General features: G+C 36.2%; 1 protein-coding gene across 7 annotated transcripts in view; it reads right to left on the bottom strand.

The window, feature by feature from the left end:
• Positions 1-20,547, bottom strand: part of RFX3 (regulatory factor X3) — a 333,475-nt gene that overhangs the window by 271,378 nt on the left and 41,550 nt on the right. For 3 of the 7 annotated variants that reach the window (XM_055144130.1, XM_055144135.1, XM_055144140.1), the window contains one exon: positions 10,579-10,652. The exons of the other annotated variants lie outside the window; for them this stretch is intronic. In XM_055144130.1, coding sequence (XP_055000105.1) covers positions 10,579-10,652 — 74 coding nt within the window. The remainder of the gene's footprint in view (positions 1-10,578; positions 10,653-20,547) is intronic. 7 annotated transcript variants of the gene reach the window in all.

Genomic DNA, 20,547 nt, shown 5'->3' with positions numbered 1-20,547 from the left:
ATTATGACGACCACAGACGGGATTTACAAGCTTGCAATGATCCAATATCCGGAAGAAATCTCCCTGGACTTAGTTGTTAAAGTACAGAAATCCAAAACCCCAGCCGCGCGACCTCATTTCCCTTCACAACAGATCTGACTCTAGAGGGGTGCTCCTAACAATAATGGTGAGGATTGTGTTGAAATATTGAATGTAACCAAAGTAAATAGAATGTAAAGTGAAAAAAGAAAAATTTACAAAACATGAAATCTACAGTCACTTTAATATTCTCCTTCGATGGAATTATATTTCAGAGTAGAAACAAATTCTTTCCCAGGGTAGGGTTATACTCAAAACTTCTTCTAATATTCTAAATAATTTCATTCACTTCAGATATATCCCATCTCGTGGCTCAGTATGACCTGGAACCCTCTCAGGTTCACTGTATCACTGTCATCCCGTTGCTCATCGGTTTGTTCGAGCGGGCACCAGTAACGTCTCTCATTGAAAGATTTATTGTTACTGTTTTTGGCATATCCAATACGCACGGGTAGCCTGCAAGGCTCTGCCGAGCGGGCTTGATACTCTCGGTAGCTTGCCGGGCTCTCCGCTGTGCAGCGGTTGGGCGTTTGCCTTTCACGCAGCCAACCCGAGTTCGATTCCTCTGCCCCTCTCGGAGAGCCCAGCAAGCTACCGAGAGCATCAAGCCCACTCGGCAGAGCTTGGCAAGCTACCCGTGCGTATTGGATATGCCAAAAACAGTAACAATAAATCTTTCAATGAGAGACGTTACTGGTGTCCGCTCGAACAAATCGATGAGCAACGGGATGACAGTGAATTTCATTCACTTATGATGTTTAACAACAAGATAGACTAGTAATTTTATTAATATAAATTGAGACCCAACAGATACAAGTTAGTCTTTAAAAGAGGAAAACAGGATCCAGAGATACAAAAGGTAAGGCACTTGTCTTGCAACCTGCACTGTGATAATCCGGAATACCTCTTTGAGTGATTTCTAAACACAGAGCCAGGAGTAAGCCCAGCACTGCCAGGTGTGGCCCCAAAACAAAATGAATACATAAATAAATAAATTAAAGGTAGGACACAATCAGGAGATAATATCATATAGTTAGTACAACACCTAGCATGCACCCTATCTAGGATTGATTCCCACCACAACACAGTACTCCCAGATTCTCTGGATACAGCCTGAAGACCCCTCTAACCACCACCAAGTGTGACCCTGTAGGCCCCCAGCACCGTAAGGGTAGGCCTGGGTTTCCCTGGCACCTCAGGACCTGAGTAGCTATTCTCAGGACCTTGCAATGAACTGTCTGGCCAGTGGGCAGAGAATCACTGGCTGGGCCCTAAGGCCTCCCAAGAACCACTTGGGCAATGCCCCAAATCAATTTAAAAAAGGGGAATAGCAAAAGGATTAAAACCAAAGAAGTTTAGCCCAAGTAAAATTATGTGCAACCTGGAGTGGAAAGAATTCAATGCTGCTCTTTGCAATGGCCAGCAGAGGCTGCCAATGTACAAGAACACATAAGGCTCCCCACTGCCCCACAGAGAGAGAAGAGTTGCCACCAAAATAGCACCTTTCTAGTATGGTATAAATCCCAGTATCCTGGATTCTTCACAGCACATTATTATACAATAATTATCAAATTTCTTCTCAACCACAAATTATGGACGTGAAGTAGGAACAATGAAACTACAGACAATTTTGACCACTTTTGAAAAATAATCACACTTACTATCTAGAGCAAGAGAATAGTAAAGTCTTATACAAATACTTTTTAAAAAAATAACAAGTTTTACAAACAAGTAAATGTGATTCTTTTCATTGCAGAGTAGCACAACCTAAAGTCTTAAAATTTTCATTTGACGAGATGCATTATTTGACTTCTTGAAATTTTCAGTTACTGAATACAAACTTGATTCTATAGTTTGGAAGTATCAATCTTAAATTACAAATATTCAGAAGCTTCAGTAGAAATTCCTCAAGATCAGCAGTCACGTGAGATTCTGTCCGTCTGTGCCCCTTACTCAAAGCCAAAAACACAGATATACAAATATACCGAGACAATTATTTTTTTAAATTCATTTTATGAATCTGCTCCACGAATTTAAAATGTATGTATCCGGTCCCTTTTGTGCTTCACAAGACTGCTATTTCTTGTAGAGAGGAACTTGACTGTCAATCACTGCTCTCTTTTGCCAAGCAAATATGTGCTGCAGCTTTCACTTGTCACTCCTATTATATGCAATGTAGGCAGCTTAGCACTAAATCAATTTAAGGAACTGCAGAAGTTAAATACATACATTATTATTATGGTGACAGAAAAGGCAATGAAAGTCTTGCAGCTCCATTTGCTTTCTTTGTTAAGAAAAAAAAAAAGCTAATTATCTGCAGCTGTCAACCATGAAGACCTAGACCTATTTAAGTCAATATTAGCCTTGGACAACTGAAAATATTTCTCGTATTTTGCCCATTTGTTTTCACTTTGAAAAAAACCAAAACTTCATTACAGAATATTAAACATTCTAAAGAATGTGAAAACAAGTTGAAAAATATAAACTACAGATTTTATATCCCTTTTCACAAGCAACTCTAATGCCATAAAAAACTTCAAATTTCTTCTAATATTCATTTCCTACTTGTTTAGTTCAAATTTTAGATTGATAAAAAGCCTTTTCCCAAAAATTCATATTCTAAAAATACAGCTTACAATGATATTTGTTAGCAGGAATTCCAAACTTATTAGGTCTACTGCTTACTTTTGGGGGGGGGGGGAATCACCTCCCCCTAGAAATCTACCTACCTTCTTCAAGAGAACAAACTAAGCACCCTTCAGTTGCACCAGATGGGGTACTAGAGGGCACTCCCAGAATGGCTTGTTCCAGCACCCATCAGGGCATGCTACTGCCTACTTTGAGAAGTATTACATTTTCTATTTAACAAAAAGGAGGAGAAAAAATGGTCCCAAAGAAAGAGAGTTCACACTGATCTTGATCATCTGCTTCTATGCTCACAGATCATTCTACTAGCCACCAATCTTCTTTTCAATCTAGTCCCATTAGAATTGACAAGCTAAAAATAATTTGTTTGCTTTTTTCAAATTTAAGGATTAAATATCTGTGTACTTTTAAAATAATTTTTAAAAAGAATACATTTGTCGGGAGGAAAACTTATCATCTATATATACAGAATCTCAACATTGTACTCTAACTTAGACAAAGATAATCTTGATTGTGAACATTAAATATTCTCAGTTGTTTCCAGTGACAAAAGTTTTCTCTTGTAATTTTCATTAGAGAAATTATTATATGAACACACTTAATGTTTTAAAATTCCGTATTAAAATAACGCCCTCTACATTACCACGAATTTTAAAAATACATTCTAACCCAGTATAAAATCAATAAAGGCAAATAAAATCTTAGAAAATAAGAAATGTTAGAACCAAAACAGGGGTTTAGGATCACTTACACCACCAGGAGTGATCCCTGAGCCCAGAGCCAGGAGTAAATCCTGAGTACTGCCAGGAAGAATCCAAACCTCATTTCCTGTCCCCAGCACCAAACACCAAAAAAGACTAGACAAAATCAAATGACATGAAAAAATTGTTTTTAAATCCTCTTAAATCGAGCTATCCTTTTAAACTAGCCTTAGATGGAAGCCTTTTCTCAATATTCCTGACCCACATCCTAGCTATGTTCTCAGGGGCCACGCCTCGCAGTGGTTGGGGGACCATATGTGGTACAAGGTATTCAAATGAGAGACAGCAAGGCAAGCTCCTTATACCCTGTACTATCTCTCCAACCCCCAGAGTGTTTCCTCTTTTACTGTACTTTACTGGGGTTTGGGGGGGGTGGTGTTTTGTTGTTGTTGTTGTTGTTGTTGTTGTTGTTGTTGTTGTTGTTGTTGTTGTTGTTTTCCTTTTTGGGGTCACACCTGGAAATGCTCAGGGATTACTCCTGGCTCTGCACTCAGGAGTTACACCTGGAGGTGCTCAGGGAACCATATGGGATGCTAGAAATCGAACCCAGGTAGGCCGTGTGCAAGGCAAATGCCCTACCCGCTGGGCTATGGCTCCAGTCCCTGTACCTCACTGTTAATTAAAAGCTGGTACAATATATCTTTACAACTTGCCAATGCCTATTCTATATTAACTTGCTCACTCTCTAATTCTAAGTTTCACTAAGTGTAAATGAGCTAATGAAAACATTATGTTTATATGTGCTTATGCCTGATGTAACTAATGCTTCCAATAAATTTCATAAAATATTTCTTTAAACCCAACAATAAGAGCCCTTCCATGATGTTGATCACAAATAAGGTTTATGATTATTTTTGAAATTCTACCAACATCTGAACACAACTGAAAAAGATGGACAACTTGATAATTTGTTAAATTTTAAACTGGTATTCTCCTGGCTTACAAACTCTAATAGAACTGACAGAACTATGGCCTTTCTGTCTTTGATTTCTCAGAATCTTTCAACCCAAATGTACAACCATTACTGAAGGCAAAACTGATCTCATTTAGTAAAGTAGCTTCTTGCCCTTTCATTAGGCCCTAATCTAAATTATGGTATGAAGCCATAAGGCTCTGTACTCATGACTGGCTCATGATAAAAGGCAATGACTGGCCATGTGGCCTGATGAAGTCCTAGGACACAGAAGGGTCTTTTTGGGACTTTATCAGTCTTAGCACAGGCAATTTATTTTGAGCCAGAAAAATAAAACATAATCTTGGGCCATCTGGTTCTGTAACACTCTATATTTGTTTAGAAAGGTCACTGTTGTCAAGATATTGAATGTTATCTCTGGAGTAGACAGGAAGAGAAGCTTTTGAAAGCAGGCCAAGAATATTAAAGCAACAGATATTAAGGTGTAAAGCAGAATTTAAAAGCTTGGCCTATTGTATTAAAAAGACCTTAGTTCAAATCCAGCTCTACCAACTGCTAGTGAAATGACCTTAGGAAAGTAATCAGTTTTCTTAATCCATCTTTCCCACATAGAAAACTTAGATAAAGATACTGCATAAGTATATTGTAACTATAAAATGATGTAACATATATCACTGGCTTATAATTACAATTCAAATTACCTATTCAATAATTACTATTTCTGTTGAATTTTTCTTGGTTGTCTTTAGTTTTGCATGAAACTAAAAATTTCATCCTTTTTACAGACATTTCTTCAGAGAGAAAACTAAAGTTTAAATATAGACTGACAATATAAGGTATGTATAAAATAACTGGATTTAAACTTATCACTAGGACATTAGTCTAAATCATTTACACAGTACTTTAAAAAAATACTTATAAGCTATTACTTTATTGGTGTAGTAGACGGCTTGTGTCACTGAAGAATAAAAAGTAGTAACAAATCTATAGTTCTGTGAGACTAATAAAGTTGGTTTATCCTGATGTGTCATGCAATAGTTTCTTAGCAAGGTAATTTTTAAAAAATATTTCACTATAGTACTATGCACAAACTAGTACAGTTAAAGGACGATCCAGAATTAATTTACACACACTCTTTAAACTCTGATCCGTTTAGATTGGCTATGTGCTTAAAACACACACAAATAGGGCCAAAGAGACAAAGATAGTAAATAGTAAGCAGGGAGGTGCTTGGCCGTGCACCTGCGGCTGACCAAAGCTATTCTATTCCTGGCACCTCTTACAACCCCCTGGATTACTACCAGGAGCGATCTCTAAGCACAGAGTCAGGATAAGCCCTGGCCACCCCTACATGTACCCCCAAATCAAACTATATATAACCTACATAAATACCAATGTATATGTATATATCATACACTTTAAAAAACAGCTCAGTTGAAAAAAATCATTTAGAATGCTACAGTGGAGCAATAATAGCAATATCAAGCAATATCAAGCAAGATGTAACCCATCAATGATGGTCTAATATTTTACTGGCACTTTGGTAGAAACAGCCATAATGATGTGCTAAATGGTATTATCCCCACATAGACTGACTTTCTCCAAATCAAAGTAGGCATCATATGCTGGAGAAAGAGCTACTATTGGGTTAGAAAAGAGCATATCAAAATCTTTTCCACTTTAAATATAAACTGTTATATCATTTCCTGTTATCAATAATATAGTTATCAATGATAGGCACACACACATCTTCCAAATGAACTAATAAATAGGTTCCTGCTTTCTACATAATACTGACCAAAGAATATGAGAATTAAAAACACATCTGGATCCAGCCAAGATGGCTATCTACATGGCAACAAGAGTCTGATACTGAACTGAAGTCAATAAAGAAAAAGAGATTGCAAAGACTGATTATTACGCAGAGTAACATATATATCGGAAGTTCTCCTAACCAGCCTCTAATAACCAACCTGCTGTATCAATTCACACTTCCACTCCATTTTAACAGATTTCTGTGGCACACTGAAAACTCTGTAGAATTTGTTCTAAAATCTTCAGTTCTGTTCCCAAATGTTGAATAGTATGCTTTCAGAACCAGTGTTATTTGTCATAAAAATCTCAGTGTAGAGTTTATAATTATTAGTTAACTTCATAGTTTGTAAGCCAAGAAAATAAATATAGAAGGCATTATATAATTTTAAATCATTATTTGTGTTTGTGTGTGTGTGCGCCTGCACGTGTGTTTGCGTAGGAAGGGATAGAATGCATGGCCTTCTACATACAAAGAATGTGCTCTACCACTGAGCCAGTGGCTGAAAAGAGAGCACAGAAGGCAAAGTGCTTGCCACAGAACAGATAACCTAAATTTATTCCCAAGGACTGCTGGTGTTGGTCCCTCAAGCACAGAGTAAGGAATTTCTCTTGAGCACCACTAGGTGTGCTCCCCAAACTCCTAACAAAATATAAAGTTAAAAGCTTTGAAAAAACTTGATAAAGGCAAGCCATTTCTAAACATTGTTCTTGAAATATATAAAATAAAATACTGAGGAAAATCATTTTTTGTGTATATTTTGGGGGGGTTTAGTATATTTTTAAAGGATTGCTTTTACTTACTTTGAAAAGAAGAAATAGCTGAAGAAGAGTGTAGAAACTAGGAGACCATTTAGGCAGTATTTTCAAATAGCAGAGGTAAAAAGTTAAATTGAGGCTCTGCAGAGATGTAGGACATTTATATGGTTATGAGATATATTTTAGAGATATATTTAATAGATCTTTAAGAGAGTCTCTTGCTCGTGCGCCTGGCTGTCTTCCCCGGGGCCCCTCAGAGGGGGTGGGCTCCAACTTCCCTCCCTGCCCCAAGCAGCCCTCTGGAGCCTAGCCACAGCCATGCTCAAGGCCTCTCTTCACACGTTCAGATGAGCCTCACGCATGAAGGTACCAGCAGAGGAACCCAGGTGTGTGGGACCTGAGGCTGAGACCTCCAAGCCTGCTTGGATCAGGACTGGGCCTCTTGCACCCAGATTTCCCATTTTCCAGTAGCTAGGCGGTCACACCCAGGGACTGCCCCCAGCACCGTGTAATCCCACCAGTGGCCAACATCCAGAGACTTTAAAACCAAGCTCCCAGACACGAGCAGTCACTTCGAGGCCGAGCAACATCTTATAGCTTACTTCTCCTTCTGGGAGTACCTGGCAAGCTACCAAGAGTTTCCTGCCCACATGGGAGAGCCTCGCAAACTCCCCATGGTGTATTCATATGCCAAAACCAGTAACAATGCTGGGTCTCATTCCCCTGACCCTGAAAGAGCCTCCTATGTGGCATCATTGGGAAGGACGAGTAAAGAGAGGCTTCTAAAATCTCAGGGCTAGGACGAATGGAGACATTACTGAGACCACTTGAGAAATTCAACGATCAACAGGATGGTGATGACGATGATGAGGAGGAGGAGGAAAATCATAAAACCTCGAAGTTAAAATGAGGAGATTATGAAGTACTGTGTCCCACTCCTTCAGTTTCTGAACTATTATGGATGGGGTGAAACCAAATAAATTGCCATATGATACTGATAATGCTTGTTTGGAAACCACACTTTTGGAAGACAATTACTTCAGAATTCCTTAAAATTTAGTCTACATTGAATATACAATGTATAGAGAACAGAGACATTTTAGAACCAGTAGGGCACTTGTATGCAGCCAACTCAGGTGTAACCCCTTATACCATACACGTTCCTAAGCCCTGCAGAGCGATTCCCAAATACAGAGCCAGGAGTGAGCCCTGAGTAATGCCGTATGTGGCCCATAAACCAAAAATATAATAATAAAAATAAACAAAGTATAAACTGTATGGCGGAAGTGATATCGCAGTGAGTAGGGCGTTTGCCTTGCACGTGGCCGACCCGGGTTCAATTCTTCTGCCCCTCTCAGAGTGCCTGGTAAGCTTCCGAGAGTATCTTGCCTGCAAGGCAGAGCCTGGCAAGCTACCTATGGCATATTTGATATGCCAAAAGCAGTAACAACAACTCTCACAATGGAGACGTTACTGGTGCCCGCTCAAGCAAATCAATGAGCAACGGGATGACAGTGATGCAGTGAAAAGTATAAACTGGCAATTCTTTATTGTGATATATTTAAGGAAGACCTGGAGTTTAATCAGCAAACCTATACCACAAGAAAAAGATTTGGGTATTAATGCAAAATATTCCACTTACAAAGGCAAAACAAAACAACCGCCTAGCTAATAAAATAGCTGAAGTTAACAAGAAGAAGGGATAAGAGAAAAAGGTTGAGAAAAGGGTCCAGTGAACTGTGATAGAAAGAAATTGGTACTTTTGTGGTGATCGTATACATTAACACTGAAGGGGTTTAAAATTGTATTCCTGAAACTATGTCCAAGAAGTGCATTAGGCTTACAATGAAGTCTAATGCATCTAATAATCTGCACTATGGATTGCTTAGAACAGGGCAGAAGAACCAACCCAAAGATGGTAATCACCCATTATTCAACCATTACAGCAAGCTTGTCCTTTTAAAAACAGGAGTGACAAAAAGAGTATCTTAGATATGCATTATCAAATAGTGATGCATTCCCACAGTATCATAGAAATTCCAGCCCCAAAACATCATATTTGTTAAACTATAAAGAAATTCAAATGCCAGTTTTATATAACCAATCTAATAGGTTTAGGGCACTTTGTTCTTTTTGTTGTTGCTATTTTATTCTGTTTGCACTTATTTCAAATAGTGCTTGAGAGCACAGTATAAAGAATTATAAAGAATAGAGAAAATCTTGTAAATCTTCTAAAGTATCTCATTTCTTGAGAAAATAAGACCTAAGCAAAATACTAAAAGCCTAGAATTAGTTACTATATACCCATAGTTTGGGGTTTTTTTTTCTTTTTAGGTCACATCCGGCGATGCACAGGGGTTACTTCTGGATCATGCACTCAGGAATTACTCCTGGCAGTACTTGGGGGACCATATGAGATGCTGGTAATCAAACCCGGGTCGGCCTCGTGCAAGGCAAATGCCCTACCCTTCTGTGCTATCACTCCAGCCCCCGCCCCCCATAATTGGAAAGCAAAAAGACAAGAACAAGAGAAGCTAAGATAAACTGAAATCGTAGTGTGCTATTGATGAGAATGTAAAATGATGCCGGAATTTTTAAAAACAGTACAGAGGTTCCTCAAAACACTAAAAACAGAATTAATATATATCTCGCAATCCCACATTAAGGAACATAATAAAAAAAAATGAAACAAAAAACAGGTCTAAACAGGTCAAGAAGATAACTGAAAGGACTGGAGCATGCAACAGCTTTGCTTGCAAGGAGCTCTGGGCTTGATCACCATCACCATATGGACATCATAAGAAATGGCCCCTGAGCATTGCAAGTACAGTCCCCCAAATAAAAATAGAGAAAGATCTCAAAGATTTGTACACCCAAGTTCACAGTGACATTGTTCACAGTAACCAAGACATGGAAGCAATCTAAATACTCATAAATGGATAAATGAAGAAACCGTGATATGTGTACAGCATAGAATATTATTCAGTTTATGTTACCTCAACTACAATAAAAATTAATGAAACACTAATGCAGACTAGGACACAATCATACATCAAATTTCAATTCTTAAAAATAAATGAACCTGAGTTCAATAAAGAAAGAAATATCATATGCTACAAAATGGATAAACCTTAAGAACTAAGTGAAATAACAATCACAGATGGTCAAATACTGCATGATTCCATTTTTATGAGATATCTAAAACAGTCAAACTTTTAGAACCAGAAAGAAAAGTTATTCTTCAATGGGTACCAAGTTTTAGTTTTGCAAGATAAAAATGTTCTAGACATCTGTTGCACAGCAGTTAACAGTGTACACAGTTAACATTACTGAACTATATACTTAAAAATGATTAACATGGCTTAAAAACAAGGAATGAAAATGTCTTAAAAACTGAAAGGTAATAGAAAAATATTGAAAAAATTCAATATAACTTCTGCTTATAAAAACAGTAATCTTGCAATATTCAACTTAATTTTAGCATTTTAATTTTTAAACATTAATTTATGTAAGATTCAAATAATCTCTTAAATTCGCTATTTATTATGGAAAATAGGTATGCCATATCAGAATCATTTGGAGTTCTTTTAAAATATTACTTATTCTCACCCAGAGAGATGCTCCCAGTTGAGTGAGCCATCATTACTGATGCAACTGTGCTATATTCTTCAACAGTGCTGGGACTGAAAACAGATTGAGAATTTCATTTTTAAATGATAGTTTAAATAAGCAGTAAAATAAAATCTAATCACTTTTCCCATAATTAGGAAATTACATATATTGTTTGATATAATTAAATTTTCTTCACACCATAAAGATAAACATGGGTTTTATTTGTTTTATTTTCTGAAAGCATATGAAATACATTATGTGACAGCTCTAAACTACTTTGAACAATCCCTGTTGTAAAATTCCACTGGGCTGGGCCCCCATGGAAAAAGAAGCAACAATATATGGAAAATGCAGACAGAAATACCTCTGAAGCTCATGCAATATACTGTCCAGAACATTTCTCTTTTCGATCTTGCCTATGTACATTTCCCTACAGATGCCATTTTCCATAATCTCTCTCCTATTCTCCAAATTCCTCTGAGAATCTATCTTAGAGGAAGAAAAATTACCCTTTTTCTACCAAAATTTACAGAAAAAATAATGCCTCTCATTTCCATATATTGCTGTTTCATCTTCAGGAAAACAAGCTATCATTTAAGAACCCCAGGTTATGGAACTGGAGAGATAGTATAGTGGTTTGGACACTTTCTTGCACCCAGACAACCAGGTTTGACCCCTGGGATTGCATGTGGTCCTCTGAGCCCCACCAAAATAATCCCTTCATACTAAGTCAGCAGTAAGCCCTGAGCACAGCCAGATATGGTCACAAAAAATAAAACCACCAACTATGAAGTTAACAGAATCTTTTCACACAAATTTCACTTGTTCTTACGCCATATGCAGGATTAGTGCAACAGCTCCACTACTATAGAATAACAACTTGTTTTAAAGTCACAAAAAATATATATAAACAAATTGGTAAGTGGAAGTATAGTAAAATTAACCCCTAAAAGAGTATCTGTGAACTAACAGTCTGTTGGTAACAGTAACTTACTTAAAATGTATTAGTTAAAAACTTATAAACATATCAACAACATGGCAATTACAAACTTAAACCTCTATTCCCTAAGGGTATATATGAACTTGCAGTGCCCTTATTTTGCAGCTTTTGACTTCTTCATGTTAAATCAAAAATTTCTAGTATGCCAATTTTGTCCTTTCACTTGCTTCTTTCAGTATATTATTTTAGTTATTTTCTCAATGGTTGTCCTGGAAATTACAATTAACATTTTAACTTTAAGTGTTCGATCCTGAATAAATTATAAATTTCAATAATATATAAAAACTTTCCTCCAATATACCTGCTTCTTTTCTTTATGTTCTTATCATTATCAAACAAACCAAACATCTATAAGCCCATGGACACAGCTGCATGGCTATTGCTTTCTCCAGCTGGATCTTAAAATGAAGGAAAAGTTAGCAAAATGCATTTATATGCAATGCTTTTAATACCTACACCACTATTCAGTATTTCTTTATATGGATTTAAACTTCATGAGTTTGTTGTCTGATATCCTTTAACTTGAGGGAACTTCTTAATTTTCTAATGACAAAATTTGTACCTAATTATTTTTTTGTAAATTTCTTAATTTCTCCACCTTTGGCTAAATGCTTGGCTAAACTAGAATTATTAGTTGACAGTCTTGCTCTTTTTAACACTTTTAAAAAGGATTTTTAGCCTTTATGAATTCTGACAAGAAATCAGCTACCTGTCTTATTGAGGATACCTTTTAGATGAAAAGTTAGTCTTCTCTTGCTGCTTCAATGTGATGTGTTTTTGACTCTTGAAAATCTGATTATGGTATGTCTAAGGGAGATCACTATGGGCTTATTCTATCTAGAATATGGCAAGTATTTTAAAGTATAGATTAATTTTCATCAAGTTTGGAAAGTTTCTTTAAACTTTTTCTCATCTCTTTTTGAGACTCCCATTACACATATGTTGCTATACTTGATAGTGTCTCACTTTCAAATTGCATAATTTCTATAAGGTTCTTTAAAAAGTATGTCTGCTTACTGAGTTATCTTTGGTGAGACAACATTCTCATACTTTATTCTTGAGACACAACTTTATTTAATTCTTTGAACAAACATATTTTAGCTGACTTAACAGAACAGTCTATTATGTCCAAATCTGGGCTTCTGACTGGACATTTTTCTGTTACCTACTTGTTTTGTTTTGTTTCTGTACATATGGTTTACTTTCAAATTTATATATATTTTTATTGAAAACCTTTTAGATGTTTTCACACCTCATTAGAATCCTCCATACCTAACTTAACCAAGTGTTTTTTTTTTAAAACTCACTGACATTGCACATTTTCTTAATGCCACTATTTGCCTAGAAGTCTTATGAACTTCTATACTCAGTGTTATGAACTTCTATACTCAGTTATATATTATACAAGATTTTATTACTGAATGTAGTATTCATTCACTGAATCCTCTAGGTTTTTTTCCTTTTTTTCTGTTGGGTTTGATTAGTGGTGTTAAGGAGACCTTGGGTTTAGTCCAGGAATTCAACAAATCTGGCCAGAGAAGCAATAAAAAGGCCCAAAGATTCAGTGTTGCTTAGGCTCTGTATGTTAGAAATGATCAGTTCCACATCCAGTGGAATTAAGAACTTCCAGAGCTATACCCAGCATGATCTGGGGGCTAAGTAGTACCCGAGATAGGATAAGGACGAAAGGCATGTGCCCAAGACTTATACCATTTTCCTGGTCCCTCTTTAGATTCATGATGAACGGTACCATCTCCCTGGTCCCTCTTGAAATTTGTTTTTCATGTTTTTATTTTTAAACCTCGTTTTTATAGGAGTCATACCTGAATCCATATAATTTTGTGATTAGTAATTGGTGTCAGGAGACTTCCTTAAGTGCCTAGCCTATACGTCATTCACCTTTGTCAAGGGATATTTATGAGCCATCACACCTTCAAACCTAAGTCTGCTTATAAAACAGTGCTGTCTTTCATTTCTACTTACACGGTGTCTCAGAATCAAACAGAAACATCTCCATTTCTTGATCTTTCCTGGGCATGTGTACAGCCTTGCATATCAGAAAGCCTTAATAGATACCTGGAAATATGTTAGAGCTCTTCAAAGTTCCTATGTGGCTGGCTAAAGCTCCAGGATTCCTTTTTAAATTTCTGGCCAGGCTTTCTTTACCCAACTGAGATCACAGCCTTAAGCAGTGGAAATGCTGCCAATAGTTGCTGTTGTTTTCAGCAAAGCCCTGGGGGTATACTTTTTTTCCCTTCAACTGCGCTCAGCTCTGAGTCAAATCAAATAGCCAACCACTCAGAGAATAACATTTTCCCAGGGAGCTGCAAGTTTGGAAAAAAAATATATCATTTGTACTCTGAGCTGGTTCTCTTTCTGGATGTGCAAAAGTGGTCAGGTATCTGTATAATATATAATGCTGCCAGATTTTACAATAATACTATGCTGGGGAAAGGAGGGAAATGGGAATAGTTACAAGTTTGTCACTGACTCCACTGCATGGTGCAGTCATTTTACCTTAGGCAGTTTTGAGTTCACTCTCTAATTCTGGCTAATTTCCAGAATTCTAAAATGATTGATTCTAGTTGTCTAGTTGCTGTTTTGCTTTAGAGAAGAAAGGCCACTAAGGCCCTAATTCCAACACTGAAGCAAATTAACCACTAATATTTTAAACTCTATTTCATCCATTATTAAGACATAAAAAATAAATTTAAGCAAAATATTTTATTAGAAATTTATAGTGTGGTTTATTGATTTCATTATTGGGGCAGAGGAGTGGGGGCGTTGAAGCACTGCTGGGTATCAAACTCAGACTAAAACACATAAACAATATTGAGTCCCTCCAATTACAAATTTTCCTATCAAGGTATAATAAAAACTTGGAGAAAAATTTTATGTAGCATAACGTTTAAGGTTAAACACAGGGAAAAAGCCTGACCAGTGAGATGGACAACCACACAAGCTATTTCACTGTAATTGCAATTACTATATGAATGACAAAACAATTAATTAAGGTGGTATCTGACATTAGATCTACTCTCTAGTCCACAGGCCTCCCAAGTCTTAATTGAATAAGGAACAAATTCAAGTAAGGCAGAAATGCTATTTCATCTTTTCTTACTTGACTGGTCTAGTCCAAATCCAATTCAACTGACAGGGATAAAAAGAGTCATAGAAGACTGGAAGTAAAAAAATCAACAGAGAAGACGAAACAAAGACCTGAATTTAAAAAGCAACCATCTCCCTACAGATTTCTCTGGAGATTCAGTATAGAGAAATTGCATTTGCCTCAGCTTTACCCAAGTACAACCAAATTTGTGTCATTAAGGTAAAAATAAGCTGACCTGTAAAAAGAAAGAGTTATTCATTACTATTAGCTCTCTCAACACTGACTTATATTTGACAAGCTAAAAACAGACAAAAACTATCAACTACTTTTAGGTAAAAATAATTTTTTGGAAAAACATCTATTTTTATAAACATCTTATCATTTATTTTTCTACTGTGTAAAAACCCTAAAATGTATTGAATTACCAAAAAAAACACTTATGTTTTCAATCTGGGCATGGTCCAGTTATGCACTTGTGTCCCTTGCATGTGGCAACGCATACAACTACTTCCCCTGGTAAGTGACACTTGTGCTAAGCTGGATATCTAGCATGAGTCAATCTAAGTTCACTGAGAATTTTCACTATAGGTGGAAAAATATATGAACCTGATTTATAATACAAGATCTTGGAAAAATCACTCTAAAATAAAAACAAAGAAAAAACCACTTTAGCTTTAAAAACTAAACTGCTGTACATATATAAGAAAATGCTATTTACTTAACAGAATATGTAAGTGTAATAATAAGTGTAGAGTTATAAGTATAGTCAACCTACCTAGGTTTCATTCTCCATTGTATAAAATTATAATAATAAATGTTCCTCATGCTAAATTGCTATCAGAGCAACTACATTATGCTATAATACAATAAAGAATAGTAACACATACTATGATTTAATGTTAGATGTCGGGGCTACCAATAAAATCCAGGTAAACTATTACTTAGGCTATAACTCAAGGTATTCAACTTTAACAAATAAACTGAATAAAAAGTTTAACTACTTTAACTTTCTCAAGGTCGAAATACTAGTAAGTAGAAAATCCATTATTAAAGGCTAATATACCAAAGGTTCTTGATAAATATTTGTTACCTATAGTAGAGACAAATAAAGCTAGGAATATCTACTTTGAAAGCAGTCTTCTGACACTATCAAACTATAAAATATTACTTATTTTTATATGCAGCTTTTTTAATAATAATGGCATTGGAAAACTAGTATGTGTAATTCACCTTTCTCAGCTGCAAAATAGCTTCCCATTTTAAAAGTACTTTCATTTTGGGTTCTGGAAGATAGTACAATGGGAAGGGTTCTTGCCTTGCACATGTCTGACTATCTGAGAAGTTTGATCGTTGGCACCACATATGGTTCCCATGAGCCCGCCAGGACTGATCCCTGAGCAGTCAGGAGTAAGGATTGAGCACAGCCAGGTATGCCCCAACAACCACCCACCCCAACCCTGTCAAAAAAAAACGGAAAACTAACTTCATTCCAAAATCCTCTAATACTTTATCTAGTGAACCATTTTGATGGTCATATTATGATGTAAGATTATGAAAATAAAACATTAGTGACCCTACCCAAAAAATAGGGACAGAGAGCTAGTAATAAGTGGGTAAGGAGTTTTGCCTTGCACATGCCAACCCCAGGTTAGATCCCAGGTAAGACATATGGGTACTGAACCAGGAGTAAGCACTGCTAGGTGTGGCCCGAAAAACAAAACCAAGAAAATCAATGAGATATAAACAACATACTTTTACCAAAAAATTTTGTTTTATATATATGCTATATATATGGTTTATATGTATTGGTCTGTGTTTATATCAACATATTTTTATACATATTGATGTTTGTATCAATGTATACTTATGTTTTATATATATAAAACAGATACAAGTTCATATTCTCATACTATGAAACAATTTAAAATATGAAAAACAAAAGAGAAGACACTGACCAACAGAAAAACAGACTAAAGATATAAACTGACACTCAAAAGAAATCCAGGGCTGGAGCGATAGCACAACAGGTAGGGCCTGCACGAGGCTGACCCGGGTTTGATTCCCAGCATCCCATATGGTCCCCTGAGCACCGCCAGGAGTAATTCCTGAGTGCAGAGCCAGGAGTAACCCCTGTGCAGTGCCGGGTGTGACCCAAAAAGAAAAAAAAAAAATCCAGAACTAAAAAATAACTCAAAGAAGTTAAAGTACATGTTGAAATATATGCTGAGGACTTGCGTTCTATATCTGGAACCACATGACTTTCCTGGCACTGCTTGGTTCCTGAACTCCACCAGACCATGCAAGCCACATTACTAGGCCTTGAGCATTGAACTTCAAGCCAGTTCTAAGTATTATCACTAGGTATGGCGCTTGGACTCACTGAGCACTGGCAGGAGCCCCACTCACCTTCCCCCAAAGAAATACAAGCGACTGATACATATGCGTTTAAGGTTTTTAATTTAAATAAAACAACTCCAAAAATGAGATAATGGAAAAAAAAAACTTAATTCTAAGATATGATCATCCTTAGCGGCAGAGAATGTACTTATAAACAGAGCATTAAAGCACTACTATTATAAAATGACATCTTTCTAAAGATCATTCTGGTCACAGATAAAAATATACCACCCAGAAATTTCATTGATAAGAATTCATTTAGAGGGGCTGGAGCGATAGCACAGCGGGTAGGGCGTTTGCCTTGCATGCGGCCGATCCCGGTTCTAATCCCAGCATCCCATATGGTCCCCTGAGCACCGCCAGGGGTAATTCCTGAGTGAAGAGCCAGGAGTAACCCCTGTGCATCGCGGGGTGTGACCCAAAAACCAAAAAAAAAAAAAAAAAATTCATTTAGGGCCAGAAAGAGAGTATACAGGTAAGGCACTTGCCTGGCATGCTCCTGGCCCAGATTTGATCCCTAAAACCAGGTATGGGCCCCCATCACACCCACCAGGAGTGATTCCTGAGTGCAGAATCAAGAGTGAGACCTGAGCACAGTCAGTTATAGCCCAAAAATCAAACAAAAAAAAGGAATTCATATTTTTCAAAAAGGCAGTTATATCAGATACGCATGCAATAATCAACCATAATAAAAGTACATACTGTCTAAATGTATAACTACATGATCTTAACAAGATGATAAAAATAATTCATATTGAAATACTACCATGAAAATATATTCAAGATATAAATGCCGGGGCCGGAGCGATAGCACAGCGGGTAGGGCGTTTGCCTTGCACGCGGCCGACCCGGGTTCGATCCCCGGCATCCCATATGGTCCCCCAAGCACTGCCAGGAGTAATTCCTGAGTGCAAAGCCAGGAGTAACCTCTGAGCATTGCTGGGTGTGACCCAAAAAGCAAAAAAAAAAAAAAAAAAAAAAGATATAAATGCCTGAATTATAAAATCAATTAATAAATCAATTTTTTTGAGAAAGTACAAGTAGAGTTGGAGATATAGTATAACTAGTGTGGCACTTTCCTTGCATATCATAGGCACAGGATACTCAGCATTATATCTGGTTCCTTAGCCCTGCCAAAAGTGACCCCTAAGCACAGAGTCAATAGTAAATCCTGAGCACAACCAAGTGTAGCCCAAAAAAAAGAAAAACAAAACAAAACAAAAAGTACAAGTATTTTTGTGTTTGTGGAAGGGAAGGAACAGCATATGTGAGATAAAAGCAGACCCAAGAATACCAAAACAGCATATATTATATATAATCACAGAAAGAAAAATCCAGAAATGTGACAAAACGATTATTTTTTTTACTTTACTCTTTACAGCTTTTTGTTTTAAGTCATATACTATTCATAAGTTATTTTATAATCCTAACACAATAATTTTTAATGTCAACTATTTTAAGCCTGAGGCTCTATAAATTTTTGAGAATATTTTAATAAAAATATTAAATAATTGATAATGAATGTTTTATCTATCAAATGACAATTTCAAAGTTACAAATCATACTTGTTTCTACTTATTTAGAATTTGTAATACCTTTTAAAGTACCCTTTAAAATTTTTAAGTGAAGCAGGAATGTTTAAGTCCTGAAGAACACATTTGGCATATGAGTGCTATTTTATGTGATTGAGAAATGATTTGCATATGTAAAGTCTTAACACTTTGATTTGGTCAAAAAGAAAAAAATCCAGCATCACTCGGTATGTTAACTTGGGAGCTTATGCTTGTTATTTGCACAGTATAATAAGAATTCTCAATTAGCCATGGGTAAGATTATCCACAACTAAGCTTGCTTTTCAATTCTGTTCATTGTACTCAAAGTGTAGCACTCTGGTTCTTTGCTTTGTAGATCACTCAGCATTATTTACTTTGCATGAAGCCAGGATTACAAAGAAAGGAAATATTTAAAATCAATTACTCAATCTAGCAGAAGAAATGAGCAACTACTATCCTTGGGACCAAGAGTCTGAGTATCATCCAGATGTACCATCATATGCCCCATGTGAGCCATCTGGAAGCTTTAGGGGCCATTTTGGTTGTCATAAATGGCTCTCATGGCATTTTGGCTACAGGTGCTACAATAAGCTGAAATATGGCTATTGCAGCAAAACTATCCCATTAGCAATGACAATAATGACCCTTGGCGACATAGAACATAACTATTTTGTTCAATGTTGTATTTCTAGCTTACTGCATAAGTAATTACCTGTTGAATAGTCAAAAGAAACAATTTCTAGCCCTGAAATACACACAATATAAAACAAAAGGGAATGACAATAGAAAAATTAGAGTTTTCTACCAATGAGCTATGTGACTATTATACTTAGGGAAATTCTATAATCAGAAATTCTATAATCTAACATCTCTATCCAAAATATGTAGGAAAGCATAAGAGTATAGAGAAGATATAGATAAGCATAAGAGAAAGTATAGATTCCTAATCTATAAAATGGAATAATAAAATAGAATCACAATCTCCTATCTAAATACCCCATAGACTAAACAAATAACCTGACTCAGAACTTTTTCAATTTTAAGGCCAAAGACATATGGCTTGAGTGATAGAACACATGCCTTGCTTGGTAAAGGACTTGAGTTCAGTCCTCAGGACTGCATGAGGTGATCCCCAGAACTGTAGGTCTATTCCAGGTTGCTCCTGGTACCTTCAGTAGAGTTTCACAACACTAAAAAGAAATTACCTTCAATTGTAAGAATACTATATATATATATATATGTATATATATATATAGGTCTAGTCCAGGGTGATCTAAAAAAATTACCTTGAATTGTAAGAGTACTATATAATATATATGTATGTATATATACACATATATACATATACATATATATGGTTATACCAGATGTAGATCTAGATCAGCAATTTAATCATATATAAAACATTTCTAAATTGAATGAATGTTCAAAAGCATAGAATAAGCAGACTTATGTCTAGGTGTTGCAACTATTTTTTCCCCAAGCTTAGGGAAAATTAAAATGAATTAAGACGCTACATTGAAAACCTTGAAATTATTGCCTCAGTGAGTTTGAGATCACTAAGTGGAGTGGAGCACAGAAATAAAGGGACCTTGGGATATTGTAGCAGGCTACAGACACTCTTTTGGGGGGAGTAGCAATGTAACAGGAAGCAGCTTTTCAAGAATAAAGCAATAATATGTAAACTGTTATAAGCATCAGACCTAAAAGCAACAACAATAACAACAGCAAAAAACACCCTACTACTTTAGGAAGTGGTTGATTTTAGTTTTCTGAAATTCTGAAGTCAGTACATAATTCTCTTGAGGAATGCAGAGATACTGGTGTATAAGAGTATTTATACAGTGCCTGGCACATAGGTGGGATTAATAATAAAACTTATTGTTATAAAATGTTAGTTGTTAAAT

Source organism: Sorex araneus, chromosome 1 (assembly GCF_027595985.1).
Source record: "Sorex araneus isolate mSorAra2 chromosome 1, mSorAra2.pri, whole genome shotgun sequence".
Taxonomy (NCBI): Eukaryota; Metazoa; Chordata; class Mammalia; order Eulipotyphla; family Soricidae; genus Sorex; species Sorex araneus.
The sequence above is the reverse complement of the archived record's forward strand: the minus strand, read 5'-3'. Positions and strand labels throughout refer to the sequence as shown.